Here is a 25,975-nt window from a genome sequence, read left to right on the forward strand (position 1 = left end):
GGCCAGAACATCCAGCCCTGGCTCGTGGCCTTTGGGATTCAGCTGGAAGGAAAAGGGGCCGCGGGAGGGGAAAGGGATGGCCAGGCTGGGAGAAAAGGCGCGGAGAAAGAGCCTCTCGCTGAGCACCGTGCAGAGGGAGCTTTGCTTTTCCCATCAGGAAAAGGACCGGCTGCATCAGCCTTGCCTTGGCCACCAAACCCTGCCAGGCCCCCGTTTGCAGGCGCACAGCAATTAGCTGTACCACTTTTAATTGCTTCTTACCACACACAAAAAAAAGCCCCTTTCCAGAAGGAAACAGCCATGGAGCCGCAGCCAGGGCAGGGAGAGACGCTGGGGTAGGAGGGATGTCCTGGTCACAGCACAGGGAAGCTGGCCTGGTTGGCCACCCCGCACTGGTTGCTGGCACCCTTCAGCAGGCGGATGTAGCCCCGCTCGCCCCACACCTCCGACCAGCTGCAGGAAGAGATGGAGAATGAGCACATCCGTGTTCCCACACACACGGAGCCCCGGCGCCGCTCGGGGAGGGCGAGCGAGAGGGGGACAGGAGCCGGAGCACCCCATGGGACAGGGATGCTTCTGCCGTGCCCCTCCGACCCCAGGAGGATCTATGCAGGGGGGTGAAAGGAGCAGCAGGTTTAGGGGGAGACCCTCAGCCCTGACCTGTTCTTTAAGATCCAGTAGCTCACGTTGCGCCCGCGCTCCTGGCTCGTGCCGTAGCCCACGGCCAGCATCCCGTGGTTCACCCGCTGGCTACAAAACATGCTGCTGAAGATGCCTGGGAAGAGCAGAGCTAGGATGAGCCGGGGGCCGGCCCTGATCGCTTCTTCTCTGGGTGGTGGATCCTATTCCCCTGGGCTGGGTGCCCTGGGGAAACTCCGGGGCTCAACAAGCAGCCCACCGCGCCAGCGAGGCAGCCCTGCCTCAGTTTACCCATCCATGCCACGAAGAGCGAGACGGTACCAGACTTGTAGAAGTGGAAATGGAAGCTGCTGGCGTCCACCGCCACAGACACGGGGCCCACGGCTGCCACCGCCTGCTCCAGCGCCGCCTCGCTGCCCTGGGCCACCAGCCAGACGGCAGAGCAGTTAGCCGCCCTGTCCTGGGGGTTGTATCGGCAGCTGGAGGTGTCCTGAGAGGAGGGAGAGTGTGACGCCGGGGCTGAGAGCCCCCAGCACCTCTCTGCCGTGTCCCCAAGGCCACTTGCTGTCCCTTACCGTGGCCATGTAGGGGTAGACGTGCTCCGAGTTCAAGCCGCCGTTGTCACGCACGTACTGGAAGGCGCGGGTCATGTAGCCGCCGCGGCAGCCGTTGTTGCCCAGCTTTCGGGAGCAGTCGATGAGGTTCTGCTCGCTCAGCACCACCAGCTTCCCCGTCCGGTTGAAGACGAGCCCCTCCAAGGCCCCCGTGGCACTGAACGCCCAGCACGACCCGCAGTGCCCCTGGGGACAGCAGAGGGGTCACAGCATCACCCCAAAGCCCACCAGAGAGGGACGCTGTGACCCCCTGGTGCTGCTCTCCAGCTCCTCAGCTGCAAAACTGCAGCGGCCAAACCTATGGGAGCTGCTTCTTTGGGTTGCCCAGAGGTTTCTTGGTGCTTGGGAGGATGCTGGTGCCCGTTTCTGCTGCCCCAACTCCCGGCACCCATCGAGCAGCCCCATCTGGACCCCTCCCCTCTGCCCACCTGGTTCTTCACGGGTGTCACGTAGCCCTTTGCCCGCCAGTCCACCTCTGCCGGGGTCTTCAGGGCTGCCGACGCCTGGAAGAGCGGTGCCGGCTCCTCCTGCCACGCTGGGCTGAAGCCATTCAGGAGCTGGTTAAATTCCTCATCCGTCTGCAGGTCACCAAGGAAAAACTCATGTGATGCCATGAGTGCCCGGCTGGCAGCACCGTGGCTCCCCACCGCCCGCTTGACCCCTGGGAAGCAGCCCAGCCCCAGGGGCACCCACAGGTCCCAGTGGAGCGGGTTGGGGGTAGCCAGTCCCTGTATCAAGCCCTGGGTGCATCACGAGGTCCCCAGTGCCCAGATCAAGCCCTGGGTGCACTGAGGGGTGCACAGTCCCCCGGTGCAGGGGTGTCCCCGAGGAAGGTGTGGGGCGCGTCAGGAGGTACCAGGTCCCCGTAGTGGTTCATGGCCAGGCGGAAGGCGTGCTGCCCCTGCGACTCCTCCCAGTTGTGCTGCTGGATGCGCCGCAGGTTCTTCTCCCAGACCTCCCTGCGGACGGCCTCGGCCTCCTGCCGCGGGATCAGAAATGTCCCCCGGGAGCACGGGGACACGGGATGGGGTGGGTGCACATGGGTGGCTCTGGGTGAGACCCCCCGGAGGAGGCCTGGGGGGAGCAGGACCTACCCCTGGGTACTCCTTGGCGTGGAAGCTCTTCCACCCTTCCCAGGCCTCCTCCAGCGCAGGATCCGGCGCCGCGGCACAGCCCAGCAGGGCCAGCAGCAGCCCCAGGGACGTGGCCATGGCACGGGGCTGGGGGAGCAGCGAGAGGGGGGTCAGGGGGTCCCTGGGCCGAGCACCCAGCCACAGGCTGGGAGCAGGACAAGTCTTTCCAGGCCTGAATTAGAGGTAAAGGGGAGGCAGAGAAATGCAAACACGGCGGCCAGGACAGAGGGAAGAGAGACCCGCTGGTGCCTTCGGCTGGATCAGCTTTTGCGTGGCTGCGCTGCTGTTCTGACAGGGGCTTTGGGAGGTCTCAGCCGTCCTTTGGGTGGCATTTACCTGGCCTTTTTGGGAGAGGAACGAGGAGCTTCGTGAGACAGCAGAGCCTGGGCGGCAGGAGGGGGCCAACGCAGCCGAAAGAGCAGCGAGAGCTACAGGGAGGGTGCTGGCTCCCCCGCTCCCTGCAGCCTCTCCCCACTCTTTAGGTTTCACTTGAAAGCCAGCAGAGATCTGCACCAGGAGAGATCAGCACCGGGATCCGAGCAAAGGGCTCGAGCTGGAACCGGAGATCAGGGTTTTTCTACAGGGGCGGGAGGCAGAGGAGCCGCCGCTCCACGCCGGTGACTGAAGCCTCGCATCTGTCCCAGCACTGAGGCGGGCTGCCCGTGCGTACGTGCTCCACCAAAATCCCTCCGGGAGGATTTTCCAATATCAATTTACACCCTTTCTTTTTGCCAGCATCCACACGCAGCCCTCCCCCAGCCCCTGTCACCGCCAGCCCCCCTCCGCCCCAGCCATTTGTCTTCCTCACATCGCCGCCGCGCGCCCCGCACCTCCTGTGATGGATCCTGGTATTTCTGAGCAACTTCAGTTATTCTGGGGGTGCTGCTCTGCAAAGCCCCGCAGCACAGGGCAGAGGACAGAGCCCAAAGGCCTGAGACACCCCAAATGGCCGCGGTTTCTACCGACTCAGCTTCCCAAGAGCGAGAAGCCGTCGTCACACCTTTATTCCACGCACTTTGGGAATGGAGATGCCGGGAAGTTTTCCATTCGAGCATCTTTCAGGGTGAGCAGTGGCTTTTCTGAGCTAATCCTGTAGCTCGAGCAGTGTTTTTGTTTTAAAAATAAAGTCATCAAGAACATCTGCTCTCCCTCCACATCCTCCGCCTAAAAATAAAGCCCCACGTGTTGGGGTTTCGTGGGAGAAATGCCTCCCGAGCCACTCTCGTGCTTAGTCCCAGTTCTTGAGGAAGAGGCATTTCTGCCCCGTTTTCCCAGCGCCCGTCGCAGCACCCGCCGCTTCCTCCGGCCGTTACCGCTCGCTCAGGAAATTAACTCAACCTCAAGCTACAGCTGCAAATCCTCGATCCCAGAGAGATACCGTGAACCAGGCTGCACCGTGCCTCCTATTCCCATTACCTTCCCCGCAGGACAGCTGGGTGGGGGCCTCCCACAGCATTTGTATTTCAATCCCCGGCACAGCCTGTTCCATATTGAAAAGCTCAGGATTGCGGTAGGTGATTTCCCAGTTAATGCCTCCCAGGATTCTCAATCCCCCCAAAGAAGAAAACCAACCCCTTTTTTATGGCGTCAAATAATCCTACAGCTTCAGAAGCAAGCTTGGAGGATCAAAGGAGCTGACAGATCTGTAAACTCTTCTGGAGGAGAGCGTTTTAAAGAGTGCATTGCAGACATTTTAAGAAATGGGACAGGAAAAAGCAGTTTAAATTAAGACTGAAGAGAAACAAACGCTGCAAAATAAAGCTTCTTACCATCCACTGGCACCCCCCAGGCTCTAAAGGCAGCAGGCAGAAAGGGGAGCAATGCTTGTGGCTGCAGGTTTCTCTCAAGGAAACTTCAGAGATGTGCAACTTCCTCCATCACGTCCCCCTTCCGCCCCTCCGACCTCAAGAGCTGCACCAGAAGTTACTCAACGGGGTGCGTAGTAGAAGCTAAAACACAACTGCAAGAGTCAGGCCAATTGTTTGGGCACAGGGATGAGAAGGGGGCAAAAAAATACTCTCATATTCAGAAAGCAAAATGCTCCATCTGGAAGATGCTTTGCATTTAAAACCTAAGCCTCCAGCTTGCACCCTCAGGGCATTGAAGAGCAGCTTAATTAACGCCTGGCTTAGGGAAAGGCAAACAGCAAGGCCAGGTTTTGTACGCTTTAAGCTCCAGAGAGGGCGAGCAGAGGCAGGCCCAGCACCTGAGGAAAGGAGCTCCCAGTGTGGGATCGGAGCTGGGAGCACTGGGATCGGAGCAGCTGCACCCCCGCGGGATGTCGGGGCGCCGGGCGAGGGACCCAGCTCCAGGCTGGCGTTGGGCAGCCGCCTCGCTCAAGGTCACGCAGCGCCTTCGCGGCCCAGCCCAGAGCACGGGGCAGGATTCCCAGCTCTCCACCCTGCATCTTCAGTCGCTCGGATCACGCTTCCCCCGAGGAACACCAGGGATTTAATATTCTCCCCACTGCTCGGCGCAGGGAGCGAACAGAGCGCTTTGCTTTCACCACAGACGCGGCTTTGCCCAGCACAAGCCAGCTGCCGTTTCCTCCCGAGCCCACCACCGCCAGCCAGCCTCTCTCTTTCCAATATTTTAATGAGTCGCTACATCTTACACTCATAATTATAAAAGAATAAGAATCCATAAAAATATTTTCTTTTCATAATACGCACTTAAAATACTCCGGGGCAAGTCAACGTGGTTCGTTTGGGTGGGGTTGGTTTTTTTTTTTTTTCCTTTTTGCCCCTGGCAGAACCCTTGGCTTGAGGGGGGGTATGTGCTCCCCTGAGGTGCGATTGCTCAATCCCCCCCTCCCCAGAACTGCAGTTCCTGTTGACCAGGTAAATAAAAACCAGAAGAGAGCGTATGCTGAGTAGACGGGCAAGGGGAACAGTCACTGACCCGCAGAGAACTGAAGCACAGCCAATTTCAGTGCACATCTGAAAGCTCGGGGTGTCGGGGAAGGAGAAGGTGGGATCAGGAGGCAGCACAGAGAACGGAGGGAGGGAGGATTTGCATAAATATCATCCACCTTGTGTTGCAAAAACCCAGATGCTGCTGTGATCTCTGGAGAGGTGATCTCTGGTTGTAGCCAGCTGCTTCAGCTGCCGTGCTACCTGTTGGCACAACTCTGCTCGTGAGCGGCCATTAGAGAAAGGTATCAGAGGACGCTGTTACCGACCCCAGGCACTTCCTCCATCTGCTCTGCGAAATTAAACTGAAAAATAGAAAAAAAAACTAGTGTTGCATGCTTCTGTGGAGCTCTCGTCACATCGCAGGGCTCCACATTGTCGCAGCAGGGCCAGGACACAGCAGCAGCAGCAGCGATCAGCTCTCCTGGGGCTTAACAATAGGTAGTTCTCTCTTCCCTCCTAACTCCTGGCTTAAGGCAGCTTGCTGATTCGGCTCTTCCATTTCTAACACAGGCACTGAGTTCTTGCAGGTAAGAGTATGGGAACTGCAGAGGTGAAGTGGAAGGGGAAAGGGATGGGGGAGAGAGAGATGGACACAAACCTCAGCCTCGGGAGACAGACCACTGTCCATTAATTCCCAGGATAGAGGGAGTAGCAGCAAAAAAAGCATTAACAGCCAGGCCGGAGGAGAGGAACAGGACGAGCAGCCGAGCAGGGGCAGACCTCCAGCTTGGAAGGTGAAAGAAGGTGGCACTGTCCAAAGGGAAGGTGCCCTCCACGCTCCCCCCCCTCGCACAGGGGGGACCCCCAGCCCGGACGCGGGCACTCAGCCATTTGTGCTCTGGGTTAGATGGCTGTCGAGGGAGGCGGCGGTGGCAGGGCACAGGAGGGGGAAGGTGAGCTGTCAGTGTCCAGTTTGCAGAGGCTTGTGCTCTCAGAGGTATTCTTGTAGAAAGTGCAGCAGCGTGATTTCATAGTGCTCTCCTGACTCAGGGCACCGAATACTGTGTCTCTCGTTGGGGTAGATCTGTGCAGAAGGAGGAGAGACAGGGCAGTTAGCCAGGGGCGGCTCGTCCAGCACGGACAAGCCTCCCTCACGTCAGCCCTCTTCCCTCAACCCAGTCTCCATCGGGACAAAGAGGTGCCAGGGAAGGGCTAGAGCACCGGCCTCCCTCCTCTGCTGCCACCCACCAAGCGAGACAGCAACACTTCAGCGGAGAAGGAAAGTTCCAGGCCTGAGGGCAGGAGCCCTGATTGCAAATGCTTTTAGATACAGGCCACATCTGCCAGCAGTGAAACAGCCACAGTGCCACCTCCCGGCCACCTCTCGGAGTCAAACTGGGTATTTACTGTCATCTACATGGCAACAAGATGTGGGAGCATCTGCCTCCACCTTCTCCCACCCCCTGAACAGACAGCAGAAAACTTTTTCTCTTTCCAGATTTAAGGGACCTTCCCACTTCACTCTTGTTCCTCCTACCTGCAGCTGGTAAGGTTTTCCAGCCCGGATTAGCTGCGATACCAGGAAGTTGGTGTGAAAAAAGTGCACATTTTCATCCAAAAAGCCATGGAGGATCAGCAAACGATTTGGCCTGGAGACATGATGAGAGAGAGTGAGGATGAGAAACCCCACAAAAAGCTCTGCAGTGGGTCTGAGCAAAGAGCTGCCAGCTGGCAAGCCAAAACTGAGCAAGGGACAGGCAGTCAGAGCAGTGTAAGGCCACGGATGTGGTCCTCACCCCTCCCTGGCAAAGGAGGCTGCGGGGACAACGTCCCAGCTGGCTGCAGACGGCAGCAACCAGCCCCGTGAGTTAAAATTCGACAGGATCAGAGTCCATCCATTCTTTTGGGATTAAGCAGAGGTGCAACCGGTGGCACCAAGCAGGACCTGGGGGCAGGTTTTTAGCAGATCACTCAACCCCACGGTACTCACTCATTGGGAAGCTTTTCTACGTGTAATGCCACAGAGCCAGCCTCGTAACCCTGCTGGTTGTTTTCTGGGATATCCATGTACCGCTCGGTATAGCCGGTGTCATACGCCATCCAGACTGTGACAGGAGCACCTGCTATAGCAATCTGTCAAACAAACAGGCGGCAGGAGACAGCCTCAATTATCACGTGCTAAAGAATTCAAGTGTTCCCCTTTTTCCTGAAGAGGCAGGAAAAAACAGGCTCTGGACTGTTCTGTCACTCAGATCAGAATTCTTCTACAGCAAACCCACGTAAAACCCAGATTCTTCCTTGTGCTGTTCCTCTTATAGTCACAACGGGGCAAATTCCTGCATAGCAGCACTAAAGGCTTCCCCTTTTTAAGGAGGACACATGGCATGATCTAAAAACTGTGCTGGGGAGTTGGGAAGGGGATTAGGAATAGCACATCAATTATCTAATTGATCAATTATCTAAGTCCCTGTCAGCAGTCACCAGGGAACGACCCCGTCCTCATCAAGCCCCAGACAGGTACGATCTGTGGGCAGAATGCAGGGCTGTAGGCAGGAGCTACGGGCAGGATGAGGGAACATTTCCACCCATCCATCAGAAACATCAAGCAAAAAAGCGAACTCCAGCTGCCAAGAGTTAGAGAAGCCGACCTAAGGTCCCAAGATGACAGCCCCATGTCCAGACTCACCTTGAAGACGTTGGGTTTACAGATAAGGCCCATGAGGGAGAGAAACCCCCCATACGACCAGCCGTGTATGGCTACCCGACTCAAGTCGATGAACCCGTATTTTTCTGCTACATAATGTAAACCTTCCACCTGGTCCTCTATCTCCACCTGACCCTAAAAGGCAACAAGGAAGCTCAAGTTAGTGGCTTTCTAAATCTAGAAACTTGAGACAGAAAAGAGCAACACTCACACAGGGAACATGCAGCCAGGCAGCCTCAGAAAGAGCAAATGAGCAGAGATTAATCAACAGAAATCATTACCATTTGGTTTTTCAGGGCCCCTTCAAATTTGAGTCCTCGCTGGCACGAACCCCTTCCATCAATCACTACCACAGCATAGCCTAGGGACGCTAGCGTGTTTAGCCGTAAGTACTTGATTCCTTTGAAGGAGTTATTCACTAGCTGCACCTGCAGGAGGAGGGAAGAAAAGTTTCAGAGCCAAGCAGCTGCCTTCCAGTACCTTCCTCTGTCTGCCCCACTCTGGAGGATCCTGAGCTCGAGAGCAGCCACTAGTCGAGCTATCAGAGCCATGCAAATCAGACTAAATGCTGGAAAAATCATCTGAGGTTTAACGCAGAGATCAGAATAGAGGTCCAGTGCTCATTGGTAACCAAAGTGTAAGTCTTGATGCATGACTGAGCTACACAGGGCTCTGCCCTGGACAATCCCGCACTTGACATCAGCAGTTAATTTGGATTATTACCTGAGGGCCTCCATAGACAAAGAGCACTGTAGGATGCTTCTTCCCAGGTTGGACATCATGAGGTTTGTAGACCATGCCATAGAGCTCGACATCTGACTGAGTGCGGAAGTGAAAGATCTCGGGTGGGATGTAATCTGGGGGACAACCTGCAGCAGGAAGTTCAGACACTAGCAACGCAGTAACTGTCAGCAGGCTCGGCCTGACAAGCTGATTCTGTTCAAACTTGACCCTAGCCAGGGCTCTTCCAATACCAAACCGTCCCAAGCCTCAGCAGTGCCCCTCAGAGAAGCCTCACACTGGGCAACAGCCTCTGTCTGCCTGTGTAGGGCAACAGGCCATACAAAGAGTGCAGGGACCACCCAAGAAAACATCGTCAGCTGGGTATCCTCAGACAAGGCATGCTGCCACGACAGCAAGATGTGGAAGGTTAAGGACAGGGCTGGGTCAAATGGAGAAAACATTTGCAGGAGGGGTTCGGGTGCTGCTGTGAGCTGTATCTACGTCCTTAAAGGCTACAGCCTTGGAATGAAGTAGCCGCTGCATCCCAGATACTTGCCCCTCTTCAGACAATGAATAAAGAAACACCTAAAACCACAGGCATGTAAACCCTGCACCCCGGAGCACTGCTTTCGCTCAAAGCACAAACCAGTAACATCTTAAAAGCCCCTATACCGTTTCCTGGATGAGCTACCCACTAAAGATATCTCCCCCATAAGACAACACAATTCATTTTCCCTTAGAGTGAAGTTACTTGGGCCACTTCCCTCTCCGTCACCTTCTGGCTACCACTAGTAGGAAGATGATCACAGACAAAACCCAGCATTGACACGTTCTATGGGACTTACTGGCTGCCTCCATCATGCTAGCCCAAAACTTGGGCTGCTTGTGGAGCGGGTCATCATCGGAGCCACTGAGCTTGTAGACGTGCACGCAAGGCGGAGTGCTCACGCTGCTGTAGTGGCTGATGAACATGTCAAAGTTCTACAGAAGGGAGAAAGAAGAGTTAGGGGAACAAGGTCTTTCATTTCCCACACCTAGGCTTCTCCATGTAGTTCTCAGACAAAAGCTCCCACATTTCAAGCAACCAAGACAAAGAAGCCCTCAGGACTCATTACTGGTCATGATTCATTACAATTCCTAGTTAGGATCCCTGCCAGGCAGGAGATGAGGGTGTCTTGTATCTAGGAAACAACAAACCTGGCTCATTGAACAGCTGTGGGAGAAGCCCGGAGTGGTGAGTCTCACAATTTCTCCAGGAGAATCATAGCTGACGACGTAGAGGTGGTGCTCCAACGGGGTGTCCTTTGTGCCTTGGAAATACACCAGCTTCGTGGCCTCGTTGACCCAGATCTATGTGGAGAAGACAGGGTTCAGTGACCCAAGGGTGACAACTCCTGCTCCTTTGCCAGTTCAAACAGCCTGGCCCCAGGCAGAGTCAGCTTAAAACACAAATAGACCATGACAGACTGCTCGTGGCATTGGGGACTGCACACAAGGCCTGTTGACAGGACAGGCTAGAGAACACACACACAGCACTTACGGAGAACCGTGTAGAGCCCAATGAAGCACCAAAAAGCAGTCACTCAGCTTTTTTGAGAGACTCAAAGCATTTGCATACTAATGAGCATAAAAAGTTGGGCTCTGTTCCCCACAGGTGAAACTAGGAAGATTCTGTGCTTAAATATGGCATCTTCCCCTAGTGTGTCTGGATTATAAGGGTATATATGTTTTTTTTTCCAGCCATCATGATAATGAATTCCCACCTGTGGAAGGATCAGTCTAATAGCTCTAACAGCACCAAACTTCAAGCCCCATTAAAATATGTTTTTAATGTTCAGATAAAGCTGCTTCTAAAATCCACCTGGCCAGCCAGGAATAGAGACTACAGCTTTTACATACTGCATTGATCCAGCAACAGTCACTAAACTGTTTTCCACACCTTACAGTTTCCAAATGCTGAAGCCCAAATGCTATTTCTGGCTAACACACACTTTGAAGACCACTGCAGACAGCAAAGGGAAAAAAACATCCAACTCAATTGGCCAGGAAAACCAGGCAGAGCCCCATGGAGCAACAAATGCATCAAAATAATTGCTGCTAACACAATTTTAGCCATAACACATGCAGGGAAGAGCTGTGGCCAAAATCAACAGCATGTACAGTGAGAATCCACATGAGGAGGGACAGCAGGTTAATTGCAGATTGAGGAAAAGCAGCAGAACCCAAATGCGTGGAGCTGTAGGGCTTTTAAAAAGCGAGAAGTGAAAATCCAGATTAATTGGAAATGAACAGGCAAGGTCTTCATTTTGACAGAAATCACCTGGGAGCATTAAAGATCAGACTCAGAGTTAATTCCTGAAGCAAAAAAATGGAACTAGGTTTCTACAAGATTAATAAAAATTCATTTCTGGCTATTCTGCAACCAATAACAGCTACAGTTTCTCCATATTCTAAATTGCTTTACACTCCCCAGCTGCCTTCTTCCTAAAGGCTCTGCTGAGAGATCAGCTGGAGACCAAGAGTTCACTCTAAGCACTAGGACATATTTCCAATCCACCAGTACCCACTGGGGTTACAATGCTTCGGCAAAGGCAGCACTCCCAAGCTTCTCCACAAAATAGTTCTTTGTTGCTCTTGAACCTCAGACTCGTGTCCTTTTTTATGGCCTGACTCACTCATGGGATTTACCTAAGGAGCAATCTGAAGTCTGATTAAAAAGGCAATCAGTTCAATGTGCACTGGACTACAGCACTGCTGGGGAAAGCAGAGGCAGCAATAAAAAGAGAAACAAAATGAAGCTTAAGTAGTTCTAGCTGGTCCCAGGTGTAACAGAGGGTGGAGGCCAGGACTGTGGGCAGACAATGCAGAGCTGTAACACTGCAAGAGAGAATAAAAATAAACCACTACCTTCGATCCGTGCCTCGCCAACACCTCCCATTCCCCACCAGTCAGGGCAATCTCCTCTTTGATAGGACATTTGAAATCATCTAGAAGAAAGAACATGAGACTAAATCACTGCCTTCCCCAAAAGGCAACACAAACAAATCAGAGAGGGAGCTCCCAAAGCTGAAACGCCGACAAAGCACAGCTCTTACCCTCACTGTGGACATATGGCTGCACCCAGTCATAGCTGCCTTGCTTTAGGACCGCCGTGACTCTGTACAGGTGACAGAAACCTGTTTTGCATTCGTTGGCTCGGATAAAGCAGAGCTCTTCCTCCTCTCCCTCCGGTTGGATGAAAGGATAGAAGATATCATGAACCTGTCACACAAAGCAAAAGACCTGTGATGTGTATTGAGACAGCAGAGACACAGCCAAGGGAGTCAGCGCTCAACTACTGGGCTTTCAAAGGAAAGGAGAGGGGGGAGGAATATCTCAGAGGAGCAGCTAGTGGGAAAAAGCCATTCCATACTTTCCTATTGCCACAAAGAAACTCTGGGCCCATGGAGAAGACCGTGTGCTCTGGGCTTTCCACGGCTACCACCAAAACCAGCACCAGCCTTGCCTCTGAGCTAGACACTTCAGCCATGCAAGTCCCACAAGGTTACTGCTATTCCAACACCTTAGGAGTGCCACGGTGTGAACTCCAGGCCCCTTTGTCACTTCAGTACCAAGATGCATAATCTTAGTGGCTGCAGTTTATTTCCTGTCCCCTATGCCCATTACCTCCCTAAATAAGTACAACAGATTCCAGGGATTAGGGTTGCTCGTGCCTCAAGAAGCCATTTAATCTTGTAATAAAATACCCCCAAAAGAGTGTTACATCCAAAAGTGTCAGTGTCCAAAACGCCTGTGTTCACCATGAACATTAGCAAGGATTAGATGAACAGCTCCAACTGCAAGGAGATGGCAGGATCCTCATCTCTTTCAGTGCTGACTGCCTGAAAGTCCTTCTCATGGCTTTATCAAACGCCCTGAATTAACACCAAATCTGGCACTACTGAGTAGCAAAGCAGTCTGCTGGAGCCCAGACTAAACTGGACACACAGCCAACACGAAAATGCTTAACCGTGGGGGAGGAAGGGGCAGCCTGTGTTCTCCTCCCAGCCCCGAGCCTCTTACATTTATCCACACATCAGTGGTTTCTTCATAGATCACAAATGGCTGGACATTTTCTGGCACAGTTTTGGCAAATTCAGCACGTTGCTCCTCATTTTCTGGGACTGGAATAAAGAGTGCTGGAGGCAAAAGGATTAGCTGCAGCCGCTGCTGAGGTCTGTCTAGGAACATAGCCCAGGCACTGGAGAAAGAAATTGGAGGTGAGTGTCAGTACCATGAAATAAATGTCCCTTTCTAACACTCAGAAGATGCATCCCTTTTTCCCCCCCCGCTGGCAGAAAGGATTTAGGCACATCTGAATGCAAAGCTTTTCTCATCACTGCTGCTTTCTAATCTCCTGGAAGCTTTGCCAACAAACTCGTACTGCCAGACATCTCTGGTATTTCACAGGGGTATCGTTCAGAGAAGATGTCTGACAGATTTGCCAGAGCATCTATTCCGAGGGAGCACTGTTAACAGAACCCTGTCTCCAGAACTAACTCCTCCTTGGACAGCCCCTCCATCAGGAAGCACTGTTTGTTTTCTAGCAAGCTCCTAACGAGTGACCACTCTTAAAGTGATCCATTTGTAGCGTCCTCATTGCCCGCTGCACTAGCAGGGAAAGGCACAGCCCTAAGACAACTGCCAAGTGAAGGAGTCGCTTCAGTCTCAGCCTTGTTCCCCTCCAAGGAGGGTCATTTGAAGTGGTGCTGCACTGCGGGCCCCTCAACATGACAGACAGCAAGCCACCGCGGCATAGTGCGGCTACCCCAAGGCCTGGGAGTGCATCAAGGGAAGTTTCATCATTAAGACAGACTTTCAGAAGAGCCAGTTCTCCCCCAGCATCTCCGTGGCTGTGGATTTCATGAACTGATGTACTCAGCACATTTAGATAAGCTCTGGTGCAGAACCTAAGGATCACCTATGGGATTACCTTCTGTAAAGCTCCATGAATTTAGTTTCCAGAGCAGAAAATTAATGATGAGTTACGAAATACAATCTTCAAAGACAGCTAAGTCACCTTAACTTGATCTGGACAGAAACTACTGAACACTCAAGCGAGCTTTTGAGGAGAAAAAAACAAGAGCTTTAAAATTTCAAACCAACCAGATTGGTGTGAATTCTGTAACCCTTTGGGCAAGGCAGGCCAGCCCAGGACTGTGCATCCCATTTGGAGCAATAGGGAGCTATGGGAGCACACTGGTCACAGAGCAATCTTCCCTTAGCACCACGCAGACTGACTGTTCTCCCTTGATACGTTTGGCCTTGATCACAGACTGGACCGACGAACAAGGATAAAACTGTACAGTACATTCTTATTTTCAGCAGGAAGCGTATTGTACTTGGGTTAAACATCTCCAACTCAAAAGAATTCCCTAGGACTGCCTGCTTAATATATCAATGTCATTTAACTTTGTGGTTGTGACTTAAACCCCACAGCTCGTCACTCTGTTCTACATTTGATTAATTCCTACTTTTAAGATGTTATAACGCTGAAGAAGCTCAATACTGATGTGCCATTTCTGGCACTCATGGCTCTAAACCCAGGTCATGACTACAATACAAAGCATGTTGAGGGCCTGCAATAGTTCAGCCAGGAAAGTGTTAGTTTGGAAGAAAAACTTATGTACTATTTGCCATCTCGGGTCCATCCAGCACGGGCAATGTACTCCACAGTCGGAAACAACGCAGCAAACGGTTGCACCAGCTCCTTGTCCTGAGCACACACGATCTGCAGCAAAAGGAAGGTGCAATATCAAATCAGGCTGCTACCAGACCTCCCCACCTCCTCCTGTGGCAGCTCAGTGCAATGGGAGAACAAGGAGGTTTAACTATTGGCATCAGCAAGGCTCAGGCCAGGAGAAGAGAGCCTTTCTGCAAATGGCAGGAAGAGAAGGGAAAAACAACCTTCAAAGCAAAATGACTTTGGCAGTCAGCCACCACAGAGAAGGATACAGCCACGGACTGAAGCCCAGGATTAGATCGGGCTTCAACCCTCCTGCTCTAGTATTGACAGTGTGGTATACCAGGCTTAACCCTACTTCTCACCTCCCTCCCCTCTCCCAGCTGCCTCTCCACCAGAACAACACTTTTCAGCATTTTAAAGTTTTTCTCTTTCTTGGATAAACACATTCTAGACCCAGGTGTTGCAAGAGGATGAAAACAAAGGCTAACACTATCCAGGATTTCTCAGTGACCTTGTCTTAATTCTAGGGAGCTTCAGGAGCAGTCAACCCTCCTGTGCAATATCCCACTCTGAGTTGTTACCACTTACCTTACCCTTGCTGTCTGTTTTAAATTCTGCCAGTTTTAACGTAATCTTGGGGTTTTTGCTGCCTGCAGAGAAGGAGTGAAAGAATACCAAGATGACCAACTTGCACAGTCCACGGTTATACACAATACAGCTTCTAGAGGAGAACTGACCCCGGTCCTACTAAAATGGCTGCGTGTGAATGTACAAATATCAAATTATGTATGTGAGCAAACACCACTGTAATCACAAGAGTCACTCTGGGTATGGGAAAAGTTTGCTTTTGCCTTGCCTAGTTGGCTGTGCATGTTCTCAGGAGGGAGAGGAAAGATGGGATTCAAAATGTACTCCACGATATGCCACCAGATATGTTCCATTTTCTCAGCAAATCCCTTCATTTAAGCTGAACTTTAAATCCCTTTCCTTTCTTGCAGTACATTTTGGGCTCAGAGATGCAATTAGGCCTCAACATTTACCACCAGCTTCTACATCCTAGTAAGTACCCAGATTAATCATGCAAAGTTTATAGCACAAATTCCACTGCTGCTGCCAGCAGGAGCCAAGAGCTGCAGTAGCAGCCCCGCGGTACTTCACTTACCTGTCCTGGGGTACCGATAGGAGTCTGTTTTTCTCTCCTCCAAGGCAGGTGAAGGAACGTGAATTATCTCCACCTCTGATTCATCTACTTCCTCATACAAGATCCGCAGTGTTTTTAAATCCTCTGAACCTAGGACAGACAGTAAGCATGTTTGCTACAGTGTTTTCCAGCTGTTTCTGACTTGCCTGGAGCTCTGGTGCAGAGTGTACATCTCCTGTACAGCCACAGCTCCTAGTGACCACCTGCAAATACTCCTCAGAGCACAATTATAATCCCTCAGTGTTTTGTTGCTTCAGGTGGCCTCCCCAGAAACAGACCAAACGCAAGCCAAAGGAATATCATTCATAGCAGAGCCTGTGGCAGCAGTTACAGCATCAGAATTTGATACGCAGAACACTGACTGACCTTCTGTGGATGCTGTGGGACACCACCAATAGCCCGTGAAACGATCAAACTCCTCCTGAATGACAAAAGTGGCTACACCAGCAGACTTGGGGTCATCAAGAACATTGGATAAGCCTGGGGAGGAACAGAGAAGAGACTGAATTTATATCTCCTTGGAAAAAGCTGATCCAAAAGAAGAATGTACTTGTAAGAAATAAGCCGTGAAGACACGAGCCCTTCCAGCCTGACTTTATCAGAATTTCCTTTTGAATCTGGCCAGAAGCACCAGTTACCTTTATGGCAGTATGTCATCCGCTTCTCCTCTCCTGTCTCAATATTTGCTACCCACAGATCGTTGTTATTAATGAATGAAAAGAAGGCAGGGTCGGCAGGGCAGATCTTGGGATCCATTCGTGGCCCTGTGCACTGTGTCTTGATCTCCAGAGGCTTCATTGGAGACACCTACAGCAACAGACACACAAAGAGCTCCGCATCAAATCCGCTTCCAGCTTCATATTTAAAGGCCTAAACCACAGCTACAGTACAGCCCATGAAATGTAGAGCTGACAGGACACAAGAAAAATCACCATAACCAAACAGATGCAGATGTGTAGCCATCTCCAACCAAAACCTTTACGTCCATTTCAGGTGATATTCATAAAATTGCTACCAAGACTCACCACAAAACCATTCTTCCCTCCATCTCGACAATGAAAGAGGCTGTTGCTGGCCTGGAAGAGGAACAGGCCACTCTCACTGTGGAAATCATAAGATGTAATACCAAAGACACCAAGTCGCTTGCGTTCCCTCAAGAGTTCCTCTTCTCTAGAATACATTCCGTGATGAGGGGTTGCCTAGTATGGAAGGAAAGGAAAATCTGAAAGAATCTGCAAAGAGAGAAACTTTCACAGAACAGGAATGCTCCAAGATTGGCACCAGATAGTCTGTGAATGCCCAAAATGCAGCCTACTAGCCAAAACCAGCCATCAGTCTTACCATACAGGTCCATATGACTGTACTCTAGGCTACAGGGGAGGCCCGGGAGGACTAAACCAACCACACGCCCCAAAGTTCCCTCTACATAAAAGGGATGAACTGCAGATCTATCATTTCTGCAGTTGGCACTTCAGCATGAACCAAGGACAACTGCACTTGCTCTGCTTATGCAAATCAGATGTAATCAATTAACTTAATGACGTTATCTACAGCCTTCACAAACAGTTTCCATGTCAGACACTGCAAACAAAAGCTCTTCCAGGGATCTTGAATTACCCTGAAGGGGACTAGCAATCCAAATGGGGTCAAGACAGCTAAATTCTTTTCCACCAGGAACCTTTTTAGTAGGGAAGAAAGACCAACACCCTCCACTCTCTTCTTCTTCAATGCTGTTAGTGACAAAGGACACTAAGATACTGAAATCAGGGCGGGGGAAATTCACCCCCTTTCTGGTTCATTCGCAGTAGAACATAGGGCAGAAGCAGTGGTTTAAATTCAACCTCCCCAACTTCCTTAAAAGCAGGAAAGATGACAGACACGTGCAGGTGGATATCTTGTATGATGAAGCAAAGCAATTCTCAACACAACATTCCTACCAACACCATTTTCCGTGGCTGCCACGCTGCCACCCTATTCCCTCTATGGTTCAGCAGAGCAGTACCCACCATACCAGCCCCACAACATCAGCCACTTTTCCCAAGCACTGCCAACAGGCTCTTCACACTTCAGCTTACCTGAAAGTGATCTAGCATCTGCTTCCATGACAAGAGTAGCAAGGCCTCCTTCCGTACCTTCTTGGGAATCTCTGAATAAAGAAGGGAATTCTCTCGGCTACCATATGGCATTCCTATGAGGAGGACAAAAGCATCACCCTACTTAGGATTAGTTAGCCAGGACAAAGAGGAGCAAGAGCAAATTGAATTGTCTGATAACAGAAGGGTTGGGGCTGTCCAGAGACTTTTACCAGCTGTCATTCCCAAGCAGCTCTCAGTTCAATCACAGAATAATATCTAAATTATTTAAATTTAGAAATTTCCTAAGCAAGATTTAACACTAACCTCTTCAGTATTGGTTACATCCAACTTTCCTCTCTGTGGACTGTTCAACCCACACCCTAGATCCACTCTACAAAAGCCACTCCCTAAGTGGGTGACTCAACGTTACTTTCCACGTTTCTCAGCCAAAAATTTGCTACAGGGACCTCATTCAGGCCAACGCACCAGCCTGCAAAAGGGGAAGAAAAAGCCTGGAAGTTCTAGAGAGCCCATTCAAACATGAAACAGTATACTACACAGCCCAAAGACCTTGTCATTTTACATAAGCCTTTGACTGTGGTTATCAAATAAGCTATTGGCCCTCATCCAATTTCCAAAACAACCATGAAAAATAAAATATCCTGACACGCGATTTTGGCAGTTTCAACAAAATCAAAGACCATGAACTTGCCCTCTACGTATGCTGTAGAGACTCCCTAGAACAGAATTTTGCACAGGGAAATGTGCCCTGATATTTCTGTTCTGCCCAGAACTTGGGCAGAGTAGACAAGATTTCTGAGCTGGTTAACCCAGCTGTACAGTTACTTAAAATTAAAACTGAAATATTAATAAGTGCTCAGGAAGGAAAGCAATATGTGAGCATATAATCCTCAGAGATACAGAAACACCAAAGTGCTGAGCATGTGGTGTTTAATATAAGCAGCATCTGCCATGATACAACATAAAATTCTATGGGGATAGCCCAGGAATGATTTAAGATGTCCAAACAGAAAAAAACCTGCAGATAGGAACAAATTACAGTATATACACACATTTGACCCTCATGCAACTGTGACCTGGACTTCTTTCTCCTTATTATATTACTACTTTCTGCAATGACCTCAGGCTGACTATAATCAATCAGCATTTCCAAGAAAAATGCTGCCTTCCTCCCCAAAAGACATTATACTTTGCTCACAAGCAAAGTATTCAATTTCTACAGCAAAGTTCTTCAGAATTCATCACCCTGCTCCTCGGCATGCAGTCACTAACTAATGTTAAATGTTATTTAACACTGGGACAGTAATAGCACACTGATGTTAAACACTTATGAGCTGTGGAAATGGGTTCTGAGTATTTAACAGCACACAGCAGGCAACTCGAAAGATGCTCCTTATGGCAACAGAAAGAATCAGCATCTACCCTTTATCAGGAATATCTGAGAAGAAGCACCCCGGTATTACCTGGTGGATACTGATCTTAAATGATGGATCCATCTGCTCTATGCCCTGTGCACTTCCTTAAGGAAGAAAACACTGAAAAAACATTTGTGTATCTATCTTCACTCCTGGTTCTGGCTCCTGTAACAGTCACACCCATGCAGAACACCAACCAGCTGGTAGCTGGTCTGGTTGCCATTTCATGCAACAGAAGAACATTAAATTTTCTTTAAATTAGCCACTTAGACCCTTAATTCTCTAGTGATCTAGATCAAAAACTGTATCAAAGTCAACTTGGCCTTGAAATAGATTCAGCTTTACATCAAGTCTTTCTGTTGAGACTCAACAAGAAAAATATGCTAACTCTGGATACTGCCCTTTATAGGAGCACTTGTGTCACAAGAATGTATGAGGAACCAAAACAAATCAAGTCACTGACACGCAGGAGCTGCTGAATGACAAAACAAATCTGTCCCTCAAATCCAGCATCCTACGTCCTACAGTGACCTACACTCAACAACTCAAAAAAAAAGAAGAAAAAGCAGAGTCACTTCAGGAGAGCAGTTGCTGTATGGAGTTGCACATCAAGCAATTTCTTTCCTGGCCCGGTAACAATCAGCTCATGCCCCAAAGCACAACAAACTCTTTATAGTCTATAAAGCTTCCCATGTTACCAACCACAAAATTATCCAGCTACTAAAATCCAACCACTCTGTCACTAATTACATTGTGGCTCCAACTCTAATGAGGGACCTGTAAAACACAGCGTTCTGCTGTCTCTCAATCCTGCTGTAAGGAAGAGGATGTTTCCCTGTGAATACCATTAATAGTTCATTCCCACCTAATCTTCTCCCCCCACACTCTTGAAAGCATTCTGCCTACACGGTACTTAATAAAGCAGGGAGACACCACCACCCTGCCATTAATACCTAGAACTTGCAACATATAGTTAGTAATTACTGACAGCAAATTCCTTGGTAAGTCAGTCTGGTTGATCAATCAAATAAAGCCCATTTCTCCTAAGCTACAGAGCCACAAGACAGTCCTGAGTTTGAGGAGCATCCCTTCTCTTGCCTCATCACCTGGCCTGACCTGGGTTGCCAAAGGACACTGCATCCATACCTCCATCACGAGGCACGTCTGGCTAGCCAACACCTCCCCTGAGCAGAAAGGCTGTGGTTAAAGAGCTCGTCTGGGACTGGAGAGGTCTCTGCTCAGTTCCAGGCTTTGCTATAGATTGAGCATGCAAACCTTGAGCAATGTCACTTAATCTCAGTGTCCCCATCTCACAAACGGAGATATCTCCCATCCTTTTCCTCGCCTGTTTAGACTGGAAGCTCTCCCATAACACATTCACACCCGGTGTCTGGCATGCTGGCTTACCCAGGTAATAAAGACGATGAGAGTGCGGGCTGGACTCTTCTGTTTTCCGGACAAACTGGAAATCATGGGGAGCTTTGTTCACTATCATGCCCGAATACTTCCTGCTGCTGTGAATAATGTCACGCAGCCCATCCCAAGAATGCTTTTGCACCTGGAATTGGGAAGGCACATCCTCCATCTCGACCACTTCAGAGCTGTCTGATAGCGTGTCCACTGCAGTCATCCTCTCTTCCCCTTCAGAACTGGACAAAAAACTGAGGGAGGAGGTGAGGGAGAGAATTAAGCCACAAAATCAAGCAGGTACATTTTGTTGCTTAGAGAAAGCTCTATGCTTAAGAGAATATGAACCCCTTAAACTACAGAACCTAGGATTCTCTGCACTCAAAGATTACATTTTAAACATACATCAATGTATTGAAAGGAAAAGTCCACCTCCCATCCCATATCAAGTCCTGTAAACAAAGATATTAACCTCAGAAAACTCACTCTCCCAGGACTAGTTCTAGAAATAAGCTGTTAAAGGAAGTACAAGCAGCAGATTCTGGGGCAGAAAACAATCAGCTTGACTCAAAGGAAAACCACCCCAGGAATTTGGATGGATAAGTCATCAAAGCTACAGCCTATCATAAAGGCACGTAAACTTCTGCCGTGGAAGACCGCAAAAGCAAAGTCCCGTTCCTGCCCTCCAGGAAAGCCTGGTCATCACTTAGGGAGAGGTTTAAGTCCAAGCACAGCACCTCACTTACCTGAAGAGCTACTGCAGGCGGGGATGAAGTAGGAGAGATGGCAAAACAGGAAGAAAACAGTGCAATTGTCTTTGCTAACAGAAAGAAGACAGCAGTAACAGACCCTGGTTGTGTCCTGCACAACGTGGCACGCATTCCTCAAACATTTCCAAGCTGGCAGTTATTGAATGAGAGCCTACAAAAACCGCCTCCACATGCAACTACAGCAAACGTTAATTTGAGGAGAGGTGGACCAAGAGACTTGCCCAAGGTCAATGATGTCATCTATTGCAAAGCAGGAATGAGCCTAGGACTAGGGAAACCAGTTTCTGTCACCTCATTCAAGGTGCTGGATTTCCCTCCACGAGGACATTTGAGTTGTTTTGGGGGGTATCCTAAAGAATGTTACCAAGAATCTCAGAAGAACTTCAGTTTACTGAAAAATGAGGCCGGAGAAGTTTACTCCACAGAGACAGAGTCGCTACCTTTGACACAGCATCAAGAGGGCAAAGCAGTGCCTAAGGACTACACCAAAAAAGGCCTCGTCCTCAGCAGCCTCAGAATTTACATTTTCAAATTAGATGTTTCTTGAGTGCCGCCTGTCATTTGGGACAGTGACCTGCATTCTGACAGGAGAGCAGCTTCTGAGATGAAGGATTAAGCAAGAATTACACATAAACCAAATCTTGAAGACTGCAGCCTCAGAAAGATGCACAAGGAGTTCTTTCCCCGTGGAGGGAACCAGGGGAAAGGAGAAGGATGGTTCGTTGTATCCCCACAAGAAAACACTTGCCTCTGCCCATTTTCTACCAGGGGTATTTTTCAGGAGAACCCCGAGTGCTCCTTGAGGATTCCCCACCAGCTTGCACCCTCTAACAAACTCTCTAAAGGAAGTTCTCACCCAGTTTGACATCTTAGGCAATTACAGCAAGAGATGAGCAAACCTAAACCAAAGTACATCTGGACTTCCTTAAACTACAGGCACATGGTACAAGGGCTATAATATATATAAATAAAATATAATCATATCTTCAAACTGCCAAGTCCCCAAATTGTACAAAATGTGCAAATAATAAGGCAAGAACAAGAAAAAGCTCCTGGAACAAATCTAGGTACTCCTGGTACCTATTGCCCAGCAATAAATCCACAGCTTGAAAATGAATCAAGAGTATTTTCCAATCAAAGCCACGCAGGAAGTCCAAGTGAAACCACAAAAGAGAACGTGACGGGATGTTCTAAGGCTGTGAGAGCGTCTGTGGCCTCTACTGCCTATAGCCAGGGTCTCCATTACAGCAACTAAAATCACATCTGAAGGCAGAAGTGTTGCCTATCAGAAACGCGTGACAGGAAGACCACAAAAACCCATAAACTGGGCACAATTCTCTCAACTCAATCCCACTGCAGGTGAAGTCAGTCAATTAAAATAATCTGGCTTTGGCTCAAGATGCCTGACCCTTAGCTGACTCTCACCCAGCTGGTGAAACAGTCTTACTCAGCCAGCTCAACTCCTCACAAGGGAAAGTTGCACCTTTAAGGGCTCAAAACAGTCCACAAATGTAATATCAGTAACTGTCCCAGACTGAACTGGAGGCTGGAGTCCCTTCCAAACTGTATTGCCATGATTTTATCATTCACTAGGGAGCTAAAAGGCCCAACTTTTAGTTTGGTGCTACTCTCATCCTGGTGACTTTGACAGTAGAACAGAGTGGAGTAGTGGGATAAGCAAAGCAGCCATCACACAAAGTGTTGGGAAATACCCCTGTCATAGCCAGAGTGTTGTGGAGTTTCACTAAACTTAGGTCCTGACTCAATACAGAGTAAAATGAAAATCCAGTTGCTTCATCCATCGCTACAGCCATCTCTTGGACAAAAACCGTAACAAGTATTTGGCAATACCATCCACGTAGTAAACAAGCGTAAGGAGTAACTTATCTAACTGAAATTGCAGGGTGAGTTCTGGGATGAAATTGTTCAAAGGCAAGTTGGATCCTGACACCAATTTTAACCATCTTATTCTTAGATGGTTTTGAAACTTCAGCATCAATATAGCGCATCTGACATTTACACCTGACAAAGACTGTCCTTACAGTCCTTGCGCTGAGGCACTGATGATTCAGTGGTGCTGCAGAAGCACTGCTAACCCCACTCCCCAAACCACCCAGCTATCCCTTGGAGGTCTTTTTCATGCTGCTTCTGCCCTGTCTGGCCAGGTTAGATGGCTCAGGCATGCACACCACCAAGGCCTCCTTAGGGGGGAAGGTGTCAGTCTGAAGACAACAAGCAAGTGCAGGTGGGACATCAGCACAGGGGGGAAAAAAATTGTAAAGCTTGGAACTGGAAGTCAGTGACACAAGTTATCTTCCTGAGTCACTTCCCGAGCCACAGCTCCTGACACAGAGCTCCCCAGGCAGAATGATACACTTGGGATTTTTCAGAAACCTCATTCACTCCAAGAGGTGCTTATTGCTCTGTCCCACATGACCTACAGGTCAATAAAGGCCCGGGGAGTGACCAGCACACATACCTTCTCCAACTTCCTGCAGTCTCGTTTTCCAGACGAACCCTCTTTATCTTCTGCATTAACTACTCAGCGAGCTGGGCAGGACAGGAAACTAGGAAGGAAGAGGAAAAAAGCAAATGTCATATAACTGCAGTTTCCCTCGTCATAGGAATAAGGCTGTACAAAAGCATCCTCCATAGGTCACATTTCCAACTGAGCACAGAGACACAAACCAAATCCTTGGTTTGCGCTTTACAGTCCAAATCTCTTCAGCCAGCACATGCTGGATATTATCAGCCCAGATAAATCACAGAGATTTCTTCACCTGAACGATGGGACTCAGTGAACTCTGTGGCCTGTCTCTTTCTTTCCTAAAAAATTCTTCCTAAAATCTGAGACTCCTCCGTACTGACCCTTCCTTTCATCCCTTCCCCAAACCCTGAAATTCTCCAGGCATTAAAAGTTGAGAAAACAGAGGTCTGGTCCATACACTTACAGGCAAGAGTCAAACAAAGGACACCATAAGGAGCCAGACAGAGGGTCAGCAGCCCCACTACCAACAGCGTCACAGTCCCACCTGGGACATAAAAACCACATTTGTCTTCCAAGCCAGGCTGCTGCTTCCCTCTGCCTCAGCCCAACGCCTCGGAGGAACGCTGGCTCACCACGCAAGCCCATTCTCCATGAGCATATGAAGGCCCTACCTTCACTGTCGTCCTCTCTCCCCAGTACACTGAAGCACAAAGATCTTTGTCTCCTCTTCAAGAGAGCTCTGAATCACAGACACACCTCAGACCTGCCACTATCTTTTGCCCAGGCCCCTGGTCTCACCAAACAGCCATTTCTCCACCAAAACCACACTCACAGAGGATAAGGAGAGACAAAGCATCACAAAGAAGCGCCATCAGTGAAGTTCTAAACTGCAGAGGAGAACAGAGAGGGATGAAGTAGCAGCATCCAGTAATTTAAGGGTAATTTTCAAGCATGAAGGGCAACAGGAGCGATGCTCAGGAATGCTGAGTAACCTGGTCTGCTCTCAGAGCTGACCCTGCTTTGAGCAAGGGGTTGGACTAGAGACTCCCTGAGGTCCCTTCCAATCTCAGTTATTCTGTGGTTTTAGTGATTCAGAACACCTCACCCTCGCCCCACCCGCCACAGCTCACCCATTTCACAGAGAAAAGGGACAATAACGTACTCCAATGTTGAACCCAGAGAAAAAGAAACTGAACAAAACAGAGATGAGAGATCAGAAAGCCGGCATGAATCATGACACTCATTTGGCAGCGAGACCCAGGGGGGCCTGCTGCTGCATTTGGGAAGAGCCAAAGCAACACAGTCACCAGGAGAAGCCCTTACAAACGTGTCTCTGTCATGGCCGGGAGCTTTAAGACCTTCTTCTCCAAAAATAAAAGCAACTGAAGGTGGAATAAACCGGTGGGGATTTCTCTACAGCAGGACGAGCTCTGGCAAAGGCTGCCAGCAGCCCACGTCCATCTCTGCCAGGGAGCTCCTGCCCTTGCTGCGGAGGGAAGGCCGGGCCGTGGGTTAGCAGGAGGGGGGAGCCCAGGGGACGCAGCGCCCTGGCCCCCACCTCCCTCCACTGCCGGAGGCGGCTCTTTGCCTGCGGAAAACGAGGAGCAAGCAGCTGCCCACCTACCCGGGCAGAGCACAGGCTGCTGGGGGGGGCAACACCCCCCCAGCCCAGGGCAAGGCGTCCCGCCCCATCACCCCATCCCTGGCGGGCGTGAAAGACAAACAATCCCCTGAGGGCCACCAGCCCTCCCACGCCTGGAGGGCAAACCCTGGGAGAACAACCGCCCCCCCCCACACCCTCCCCGGGCAAGGGGCGGCCGCCCCCCACGCCCTGGGGGGGGGATACAAGTCACGGGGGGCCAAATGCACAACCCTCGCCCCCTACGGCACCCCCCAGCCCAGGGGACGGGGGGAATGCGGCCCACGGAGGGGGCAAACACTCCTCCCCCGGGGCGAGCGCCCTCACGCTGCGGTGGGCCCGTACCGGGGGAGGGAGGAAGCCCCCCCCACCCCCGCCGGTCCCGGGGAGCGCGCCCCTCCCCTCCGCACTCACCCCGGGGCGCGGCGACCTCCCCCTGAGGGGCGGGGGGGCGGCTCCTCTGCGGGAGGGCGGCGGCGGCTCGGTCAGTCCCGCTCCATGTCCCGGACACTGGGGCAGCCCCGGAAACGGGGGAGAACGGGGGGGTGTGGGGGGGCGGCGGCCGC

General features: G+C 50.5%; 2 protein-coding genes across 3 annotated transcripts; both read right to left on the bottom strand.

Moving 5' to 3' along the window:
- Positions 1 to 305: 305 nt before the first annotated feature.
- On the bottom strand, positions 306 to 2,464 carry LOC137674779 (procathepsin L-like). The gene is made up of 7 exons (XM_068420496.1): positions 2,348 to 2,464; positions 2,110 to 2,232; positions 1,682 to 1,831; positions 1,215 to 1,439; positions 961 to 1,129; positions 661 to 775; positions 306 to 453 (listed from the first exon to the last, which is right to left on the bottom strand). The coding sequence occupies exons 1-7, from the start codon at positions 2,462 to 2,464 to the stop codon at positions 354 to 356; spliced, it is 999 nt and encodes a 332-aa protein (XP_068276597.1). The 3' UTR covers positions 306 to 353.
- Positions 2,465 to 4,968: 2,504 nt separating this feature from the next.
- On the bottom strand, positions 4,969 to 25,975 carry DPP9 (dipeptidyl peptidase 9). 2 transcript variants are annotated; one of them, XM_068420480.1, is made up of 22 exons: positions 25,824 to 25,975; positions 23,762 to 23,849; positions 20,664 to 20,766; positions 20,513 to 20,567; positions 17,670 to 17,782; positions 16,620 to 16,793; positions 16,233 to 16,401; positions 15,961 to 16,074; positions 15,556 to 15,684; positions 14,982 to 15,043; positions 14,338 to 14,438; positions 12,731 to 12,908; positions 11,764 to 11,929; positions 11,576 to 11,655; positions 9,866 to 10,018; positions 9,514 to 9,649; positions 8,669 to 8,814; positions 8,227 to 8,373; positions 7,928 to 8,080; positions 7,232 to 7,374; positions 6,779 to 6,890; positions 4,969 to 6,325 (listed from the first exon to the last, which is right to left on the bottom strand). In XM_068420480.1, exons 2-22 carry the CDS (start codon positions 23,815 to 23,817, stop codon positions 6,233 to 6,235), a joined length of 2,583 nt encoding a protein of 860 aa, XP_068276581.1. In that variant the 5' UTR covers positions 23,818 to 23,849; positions 25,824 to 25,975; the 3' UTR covers positions 4,969 to 6,232. The 2 variants fall into 2 exon arrangements, with proteins under 2 accessions (XP_068276581.1, XP_068276580.1); XM_068420479.1 differs by having other exon boundaries at positions 20,513 to 20,766.

This window comes from Nyctibius grandis, chromosome 31 (assembly GCF_013368605.1).
Source record: "Nyctibius grandis isolate bNycGra1 chromosome 31, bNycGra1.pri, whole genome shotgun sequence".
Classification (NCBI taxonomy): Eukaryota; Metazoa; Chordata; class Aves; order Nyctibiiformes; family Nyctibiidae; genus Nyctibius; species Nyctibius grandis.

Bases quoted from the DNA above. Each gene is read 5' to 3' on its own strand.
- DPP9 (XM_068420479.1), bottom strand. From the start codon at position 23,817: ATGCAGAAGATAAAGAGGGTTCGTCTGGAAAACGAGACTGCAGGAAGT. The intron at 10,019-11,575 runs GTAGTGGTTTAT...TTCTCCACATAG, and splicing joins TGGCGAGGCACGGATCGAAG to ATCTGGGTCAACGAGGCCAC. The intron at 8,374-8,668 runs GTAATAATCCAA...CTCCTCCTGCAG, and splicing joins TTGTCTATGGAGGCCCTCAG to GTGCAGCTAGTGAATAACTC.
- LOC137674779 (XM_068420496.1), bottom strand. From the start codon at position 2,464: ATGGCCACGTCCCTGGGGCTGCTGCTGGCCCTGCTGGGCTGTGCCGCG. The intron at 1,832-2,109 runs GTACCTCCTGAC...GGTGACCTGCAG, and splicing joins TGAACCACTACGGGGACCTG to ACGGATGAGGAATTTAACCA. The intron at 776-960 runs GTACCGTCTCGC...TGCTCTTCCCAG, and splicing joins TTTCCACTTCTACAAGTCTG to GCATCTTCAGCAGCATGTTT.